The 9369-nt window shown below is 39.9% G+C and overlaps 1 protein-coding gene across 1 annotated transcript; it reads left to right on the top strand.

Moving 5' to 3' along the window:
* The first annotated feature begins 1943 nt into the window (after window positions 1-1943).
* LOC116736389 (arg8-vasotocin receptor-like) lies at window positions 1944-7812 on the top strand. Its single transcript, XM_032588810.1, has 2 exons — window positions 1944-5221; window positions 7117-7812. The coding sequence occupies exons 1-2, from the start codon at window positions 4324-4326 to the stop codon at window positions 7386-7388; spliced, it is 1170 nt and encodes a 389-aa protein (XP_032444701.1). The 5' UTR covers window positions 1944-4323; the 3' UTR covers window positions 7389-7812.
* Window positions 7813-9369: the final 1557 nt, after the last annotated feature.

Here is a 9369-nt window from a genome sequence, read left to right as displayed (position 1 = left end):
CTGTGTGCATGTGTTCTGAACTAACAGAAAGGAACCAGAACCGGTCCAGAACCGGTGACACAATGGCTGATTGTGTTAAACACACGCAGCCGCCTGGCGGGTCTGATCGCTTATCGCCGCGGATACCGGCCGCCATTATCTGTCAGTTCCGGCCAACTTTGACGGCTCCATAACCGCAGAGGCATAAATGTGAGTGGTGGCAGGTCTGAGCATTAGCACCATTGTTTGACCAAAACACATTATGTAACCGTCTGATCGGCAGCCGCCTCTCCTCTCCTCCCCTCCCCTCCCCTCCCCTCCCCTCTCCCCTCCCCTCCTCCCTCCCCTCTCCTCTCCTCTCCTCCCCTCTCCTCTCCTCCCCTCCCCTCCCCTCCCTCCCCTCCCCTCCCCTCCCCTCCCCTCCCCTCCCCTCCCCTCCCCTCTCCTCTCCTCTCCTCTCCTCTCCTCTCCTCTCCTCTCCTCTCCTCCCCTCCCCTCCCCCTCCCCTCCCCTCTCCTCTCCTCTCCTCTGCATAGAAATTGGACATTAAGAGGCTGAAACGCAGCAAAGTTACTCCACGATTCTTTCTGAACCACGTCTCAAACCAGGTAGTTCTGGAAAGAAATTCTACCAAATAAATACCAAGAGACTCAGTTGATTACAAATTTTCCCAGAAGTTATAATACTAATTATTGGTGCATTGAATTATCAGCCGGTTGACTTATCCTTACTGTTGGGTCAGTAATCAGCTGACAGGTGAAGCCGATCTTATCTACCTCAGCAAAGATCTAAAAATCAGCCGCTGTCCTCTTCTGCTTTTCTGTCTTTAGAGAGGTTTGACTGTTAGCCCCTCCCAACAGCTTAGCCCCGCCTACTGGATTAGCTCCGCCCACAACATTAGCCCTGCCCACCAGATCATGTCTGCACGTTTCCATCTAACAATAATCATCCCACTTTTCCCAACTTAGCAACTTTTTTCCAATATTTAGCAACGTTTCAGATTTTAAAAAATTTGCATCAGCCAAAATCAGAAGGTCAAAGTTTTTAAAGATCAATAATCGGCAATCGGCCAGAAAACCACAATCAGTGCAGCCCTGATACTAATACTACAAAAACACATTCTCATATACCAATTAACTTTAAATTCTAATGAATATTTCTCACCGGAGCTGAAAGATATTTTAAATATCCAAAATACATAAACAAAACAACAAATAATATTAATTATAAAGTCTCTGGAGACAAAATTATCCTTAAAAAAAGCAACAAACTGAAGACTTTTATCATCCAGTTTTTGGTAAAAAGAAAAAACAATAAACAATGCAAATGGAAATGATTGATTTTGCTTTCATTTATCATGCGATTCATTGATTTATTGCTTATTATGACATTGATATCGATGCTAATACTGATACATTTATCATCTAAGCTTGATTTAATATCAAACTTCTGACATTTTGGTGTTTTTTTGTTTTTTACCCTTGAATTATATTGTTAAAACTTAAGAAAGAATTTGAACAAAGATGAATTACATACTTTAATAGTTAATTAAATGTCGTGTTCTGTGTTTTCTGTGTGTTAATTTCGAGTTTTCTGTGTCCTTGAGTCTCTTCGTTGTCCTGTCCTCCCCTTGATTGTTCCCAGGTGTGTCTCGTTCTGTGATGACCTGCTGTGTATTTAACTCCACCTGTGTTCCTTGTTCCTCGTCGGGTCCGTGTCAGTGTCTTGTCAATTCAGTGTCTTGTCAATTCAGTGTCTTGTCAATTCAGTGTCTTGTCAATGCGTTTATGTGCGTGCTGCCTGAACTGTGTTTTCATCATTAAATATCATTATTCATCTTACCTGGGTCCGCTGCGTCTGCCTCACCGCACCGATTCATGACATTAACAAGATAAACAAAGAATAGAACAAAACAAATGTGTTTTTTCCTAAATAAAGAGCAAAAAATGATAATTTCAGGGAAAGTCAAAACAAAATCCTTTTTGAGGTAGAGTTAAGAAACTACAACACAAAAATCAAGTAAAATTTCATAAGGAAATGTAAAACTAAAGTTTTCATCTGTAGATATTCCAGTGAAAACAGATTATTGTTATAAAATGGGAAAGTTTTTTTCTGTTATGGATGTTTAAAAGACCCAGTTGGTTTTGTTTCCAAAGTTCCTGCAGCAGTAAAATCATCCAGTTCCTTTAGGAATCATAAAATGCTTTTAATCAAATAAAAGCGACTTTATTAATCCCTCGTCAGGCTGAAAGCTTCGACTCCCTCTTTCCTGATGAAATCATAGAAAGCTGAAGTTTCACCAATGTTGAATTTTATTTCTGTTTTTTTTCCTTAATGGTCGGTTCTGATGAAACAAGTTTTCACACCCTGACCTTCATTTGAATGATTTTTGATTTCTCCTTCAGTAAGAGGATCAGTGAGTCTAGAGATTTAATCCTTCATTTTCTTCTGGGTTTCCTCATTTTTATCACTTTAATGTTTGCAGATAATCAAATCATCTTTATTACAGGCAGTTTTCATAATTATTTCATTTATTAGGAGAATAAAAATCAATCCACTGCTGATCTAAACAAAATATCTTTTATAATAGTTAAACTATTAAGATTCAAATTCAGATATAATCAAGCAATTTCAGCTACTTTATGTTCTACTGATAGCATTAAGCTAACCTTAGCATTTTAGCTAATACACTAATGTTAGCATACTGAGTGGAGTAAGTCAGTGTTACGCAACATGCTAGTGATAACTTACATCCTACTGATAGCGTCAACATGCTAGTGACTCTGTGTGCTAGTGATAGCCCTCATGCTAACGTTAGCATTATAGCTAAAATAAGCATTTTGGCTGAGAGACTAAGGATTTTAGCTCATTTTTGATGTATTGCTCACATTTAGCATACTGAATGCAGTATGTCAATGTACATCCACATGCTAGTGATGCTACTTAAGCTAACCTTACTATTTTAGCTAACTTTTTTATCATCAGTACGCTGGATTCCAGCGTACACACACTTTGGCAGGAAGCCTTGGACTGCTCATTTCTTCAGAAAAGTTGTAGTTATTCTCTGCAGTCCAGTGTAAAACCAAAGCCCTGAAGAACTTCTGGAGTTGTCGCCTCTCATAAAAGTTGGTCTTGGTCTTAAAGGCAGCAGAGCTGCAACTTTAATCTGCTTTCTGCTCTGCCTGCAGGAGTTTTCCTTCTCCATCAGGAGCGACGCAGGTTTCCCTGATTAAAAACAAGCTGAGCCTCTGAGGTTATCTGGTTGTCGACACTCAGACTCGCTTTAGAGCGAAACGTAGATCTGCTGATTAGATGCTGATTACATCGACAGTTGCTGGTGTTTATGAAGATGATCAATATTTAATCTGTTTGTCTACAGAGCTCCAGTTTCTGCAGATGAAACATTTTCTCTTGACTGCAATCTGGAGCTGAATGAACAAGTTATGAATTATAGAAGATCAATAACTAGAAATGTAATTTCTGTGCTTCCAGTTTCTGGTTTGCATGAATTACTGCATCAATGCGGCGTGGCATGGAGGAGATCAGCCTACGGTTCTGCTGGGGTTCTGGAGCCTTCAGGTAGTCTGGATCATGGGTTCTGGTGTCTCTCATCTAAAACTGAAGCAATTAATCGATTATTAAAACAATCAACTAATTTAGTAATCAATTATTCATTAAGTGGAGTTTACAGACTCAAAAAAACAAACAAATGCCTTTTGGCAGAAATATATGAATACAATGTTTACGATGTTATTTAAAGAAGGACATAAAATAAATTGCAAAAAATTGTTCTTACATAATCAGATGAAAATTTTGGTATTTTAAGGATAAAAATTCCAACAATTTGTATAAATAGCAAAAAATAACAGTCAGGTAAAAAATGTTTTTCTTAATGGAAAAACTGATGAAACTGTAACAGAAGCTGCAGCTGTTTGTTTATAACAGGTTTGTTTTTCATTCAGTGGGGAGAAAATCCAGAAATTTTACTCAAGAATACTTCAAATAAAAATACTCAAAAGTGCAGCGAAGTCAAAGTACTTTTCAGAAAACATTTTTTTTCCTAAAAGTTACTCAGATAAATGTAACCAGCTCCTACCCAACTCTGGTTAAATCCATGTATCAACAGATCTGGGCCGGTTTGGGGTTTTACGTTGTTTTGGGCTGAAAACGGCCAGAACTGGCAACCTGAGCATGTTGACCCGGGCACCAAACGGGCTAGGACCGCCCCTGCGTGCATGGGGTTTCCACAGGAAGCTCTAAAAGAGGCAGACCCGCATCAGCTGCGCCCAGACGCGTCTCCTGCTGTTTGTCCCCTCTCCGCTTCCGTCTCTCCGGAGCGCCACCATGCGCTCCTTCAACGCCACGCAGCGGAACCTCAGCGGGACCGCCAACCACTCCGACCCGTTCGGGCGCAACGAGGAGGTGGCCAAGCTGGAGATCACGGTGCTGAGCCTGGCGTTCGCGGCGGCGGTGGCGGGGAACCTGAGCGTCCTGCTGGCCATGCTGCGCAGCCGCAGAAAGCTGTCGCGCATGCACCTGTTCATGAAGCACCTGAGCCTGGCCGACCTGGTGGTCGCCTTCTTCCAGGTGCTGCCGCAGCTCTGCTGGGAGGTCACCTTCCGCTTCTACGGGCCGGACTTCCTGTGCCGCATCGTGAAGCACCTGCAGGTTCTGGGCATGTTCGCCTCCACCTACATGATGGTGATGATGACCGTGGACCGCTACGTGGCTATCTGCCACCCGCTGCGCAGCCTGCAGCAGCCCACGCAGCGCGCCTACATTATGATCAGCTGCAGCTGGGCGTGCAGCCTGTTGCTCAGCTCCCCGCAGTACTTCATCTTCTCCCTCAGCGAGGTTCGGCCCGGTTCGGCCGTCTACGACTGCTGGGGTCACTTCGTGGAGCCGTGGGGGCTGCGCGCCTACATCACCTGGATCACGGCGGGGATCTTCCTGGTTCCGGTGGCCGTGCTGGTGTTCTGCTACGGCTTCATCTGCAGGACGATCTGGAGGAACCTGAAGGGCAAGACGCGCAGGAAGAGCGCGGCGGCGGGCGGTTCGGCGGCGGGCGGCAGGTCCGGGATCCTGGGCAGGAACTCCGTCAGCAGCGTCTCCACCATCTCCCGCGCCAAATTGCGCACCGTCAAGATGACTTTCGTGATCGTGGTGGCTTACGTGGTTTGCTGGGCTCCGTTCTTCACCGTTCAGATGTGGTCCGTTTGGGACGAAACCTTCTCCTGGCACGGTGGGTCTCATAAATGATCGTTTTTATTCCTCTGGGGCTTTTTCTCTGTTTTTAAATGAAAGTAAAGGAACAAACTGTTAATTTTTTTTTTCATAACAGCTTTTAACTTCCTGTTTTATGTTTTAATTTATTTACGGAAGTTTTCTGTTTGTAATTTAGCTCAATTACTGACTTTTTTTCAACACGTCTTGTCGCAGATCTCACGACCTGCTGCTAAATTCTTCTACATTTTATTCCTGAGGTTCTTTTCTAACGGGCTCTGACCAGATCCGCGCTTTTAGTTTGTAAAACTGAATTTTGTATGGAAATAAATCAACAACATGTTTATTTTACCTTCCATCGCAGCTTTCAATGCATGATTAATGTCATGGTTTATGTTTTTATAACACCTCCTGACACCGTTGGTCATAATTTCTGCTTCTAAATAATAATCAGATTTTTTTATTGTGGTGAGTTAAAGATCTGCACTTTTGTTTCCAAAACGAAACATTTTACAAAAATGAATCAGCAAACTGTTCATTTTCTTCTCCCTAAAAGCTTTTAATCTCTGATTAATGTCAAGTTTTCTATTTAGATTCCTGAGTGTTTAGAGAAGATAAATAAAATTGATGATTATTATTTTAGTTTTATATCTTCATCCAAACTGTTTGTCTCGTTCTAAACTTTTAAAGTTAATTTAAAAATTAAATCTCTAAATGACCAAAACGTATTTAATACTAATTAATTATCCCGTAGATTAGACATATCCACAATTATTCACTTTAATTTATATTTGCTGTAGTAATTAAATAAAGCGTCATCATACATTTATTTGTCTTCTGTTACCTAAAATGCGATTTATCATTTTTTAAAAATGTAGTTTTTGATGTTTACACAAATTAGTTTCATTTTCCTTTAAAATCAAGAATAAATTATACTTTTTAATGAAAAAACGGATATAAACTAAATCTGTTTGTTTTTTTAGATAAAGAATGAACAACAAAAATATTTTACAGCACTAAAAAGCTGTAGAGAAAAAAGTATTTATCATTTCTTTATGTTAAGACTCATCAGAATGTAAAATCATCAGGAAAAAGATGTGAAAAAAACTTTTCACATTTCATTGTTTGGATTCAATAAGAAGTGACTCGTTCTTAACTTTAACAGCTGAAAGTTCATAAAAATCTTTATTGGTGATGATAAACGGACCAACAATAACATCGGCCGATACCGATATATCGCACACACTGCTGAGGTTACAAAGTTCTAATATTACAGGGGAAAAATCGGAATAAAATCATATTGCAAGAGTAAAGCTGAATAAGAATAAAGTCAAAATAATACCAGAAGAAAGTCGTTATTATACAAAAATAAAGTGGTACAACAATAATGTCAAAACAATGAAAATAAAGTCGTAATTATTAGAGAATAATGTGATCAAATAACCAGAATAAAGTTGTACGACAGTAATGCTGAAATAATACAAGAATTAATCCGTACAACAAAAGAGTCATAAAAGTCTCTTAAAGTCGTACGAAAAAAAAGTCGTAATAACGAGATTAAATTCAGAAAAAAGTCGTAATGATGAGAATAAAGTCAAAAAACTAGAAGAATAAAGTTGTAGGAGAAAAAAGATTGAAATACAAAAATAAAGTTGGTACAACTTTATTTTTGTAATTTAATTTTATTCCCTTAGTATGACCCTCATACTCTGTCGTAGTGCCGCTTCAATCACAAATCACCAAATATGCAAATTAGATGATGACATCATCTAGTGACTTTAAAGACAGCCAATAGCTAGTTCCCTTCAGTTGGTTGAGACTCCAGAAACAACTCAAGCTGTTTGTCTAGTTGAAACTCAGCCTGGTGATTTTTTAAACTTCATTTTATTTAATCATTTTGTTTTCGTCCTGCAGACTCGGAGAACCCGGCGGTGACGCTGTCCGCCCTGCTGGCCAGCCTCAACAGCTGCTGCAACCCCTGGATCTACATGATCTTCAGCGGCCACCTGCTGTCGGACTTCCTGGGCCTGCTGCCCTGCTGCCGCCGGCTGCGGGACCGGCTGCGGCAGCAGGACTCGGACAGCAGCATCCGGCGCACCACGCTGCTGTCCCGCCTGCAGGCGCCGCTCCCGTCCGACCTCAACTTCACCTTCAAAAACTGTCCGCCGGCCACAGCGGCGTCCTGACTGCAGACACGCCCGACCGCAGACCTCAACCCAGGGAGCTAAAGGAGAGCTTGGTTCGGTCCAAACGGGGAACGTTCACTTCCTGTTGTGGGTTAAGCAGCTCTTTTCATAATGGCTTTGTTAAAGCGGCAGTATCATATAAAATCTACTTTTTGAACTTTCCATCATATTTAATGTTTTTCCCTGATCTAAAGCAAGTCTGGAGTGTTGCTTTGATTCGTTCATGCTTCTTTAAGAAATCATTTAATCGCCATGGCAACCATTCAGCTGTTAAAACGCCTGTTTGGACCTAGCTCCACCTTCAAAACGCAGCTCCTCCCCCACGCAGCTCCTTCAGACTAGCCGGCAGCAATTAGCAAACAGCTGGTGGAACTGCTGAGCTCATTATGGAGTTATTCTCAGAGCAATGCTGGTAAAAACGCTGGTAAAGGGTTAATAGAGGAGCCATGTTGGGATGACTTCCTGAAGGGGGAGCTTCTTAAAGAGACAGTGGCCCAATTTTAAATTACAAAGTAAAACTTCTTCTAAGTTATGTTTGATATATACAGTGTTTTTATAACAGCTGACTCTAACATAGTTACTTCATTATGCTATAAAATGGCACATGGAAAACACATCATACTGCAACTTTAATTAACATATTTCAGATATAAAATAAAGAAATATGGATGATTTACCAACACAAGCTGGAGCTAAGCAGTTATTAAATAAAAGTCACTTGGAAACCATAATTGTTTTGGCTTTAAGGACAACTAGGATAGAATAAATCTAAAATGTGGCCAAAAGTTTGTTTGTTCACCTTTTTTTTTTTGGTTGTAAACTTTTTCTAAGAATAAATTAACATCCAATAAATTTGGATTAATGAAAAAATATTGAGAATAATCTGGATTATCACCTAAATCCTAAAACTCCAAACAATTTCAATGTTAGACTTGAGGATCTAAAATGTGTTGTGAGCCAAAACAGCTAAAAAAGATAAAAACTGAACAACATAATTATGTTTCCAGTTTCCACACATGAATTTTCCTTTGCAGTCATGATGATACGTTCAGAGGATTTTCTTTCTGCTTGTATTTTCTGAACAATAACCCAGAAAGCTGTTCTCCTGTCGGTTTATTCTGTTTTTAATACTCGGTTAGTTTCCTTCAGTAGAAACACAATGATTATTGTTCAGGCCTGAAACGGGACAGTCATTTCCTGACAGCTGGTATCGAATTTAACTCTTCATTGTAAATACAGGAACCAGATCTGGAATGTCAGCATTGCATTAGATTCTCGGTATGTTTACATTTTTTACATAAATACTGAGAATATACAGATTTTTATTAACATTAAAGCTAATTGGATGATTAAATAACATTTTCCCAAGAGAAAAATCACTGATTCTCCTTCATAGAAACCATTAAAACCTTTCAACTTGTTGTTGGGAAAAGGAAAATGTGGCTGATTCAAACCCAGAGTTTATAAAACCTAATGGATGTAATTTAGTTTACATTCATGCAAATTCTCTTTACCAAGTCAAACTCCTTTGCTAGTTGAGGTTTGAGTCATTTATTTACCTCATCCCACTCATCACCTCACCTATTAATCCTCATCATTTCTCTTCTCTTTAACCAGTTCATCCCATTCATCTTCCTCACTAAAATCACTGAAACTTCCCACTCCTTCTCCAGATTTCTCTTACCCACCCATTTTCATCCCAATCATCTTCCTTTTTGTTTTTAAAGCTCCAGTTTTACTAACTCATCCACCTCATTCTTCATTATACCTTTTTTTGATCCCACTCATCCTCTCATACGGGTTTCAAATTCACCTTTTATTGCATTTATTATCGTTTTTCTTCCATCAACCCAGTTCATCCCACTTATCATCCTCATAAGTTATTAACCCCACCAACCCACTCATTCTCCTCATTTATCTTACATATCCTTCCCACTCAACTCATCTTAATGCTTTTTAAAACTCTTAATCATTCCTTTTG

Source organism: Xiphophorus hellerii, chromosome 17, assembly GCF_003331165.1.
Source record: "Xiphophorus hellerii strain 12219 chromosome 17, Xiphophorus_hellerii-4.1, whole genome shotgun sequence".
Classification (NCBI taxonomy): domain Eukaryota; kingdom Metazoa; phylum Chordata; class Actinopteri; order Cyprinodontiformes; family Poeciliidae; genus Xiphophorus; species Xiphophorus hellerii.
This window is presented reverse-complemented; position numbering and strand designations above follow the sequence as displayed.

Coding starts and splice junctions, on each gene's coding strand:
- LOC116736389 (XM_032588810.1), top strand. CDS start 4,324: ATGCGCTCCTTCAACGCCACGCAGCGGAACCTCAGCGGGACCGCCAAC. Junction 5,222..7,116: donor CGAAACCTTCTCCTGGCACG/GTGGGTCTCATA, acceptor TTCGTCCTGCAG/ACTCGGAGAACCCGGCGGTG.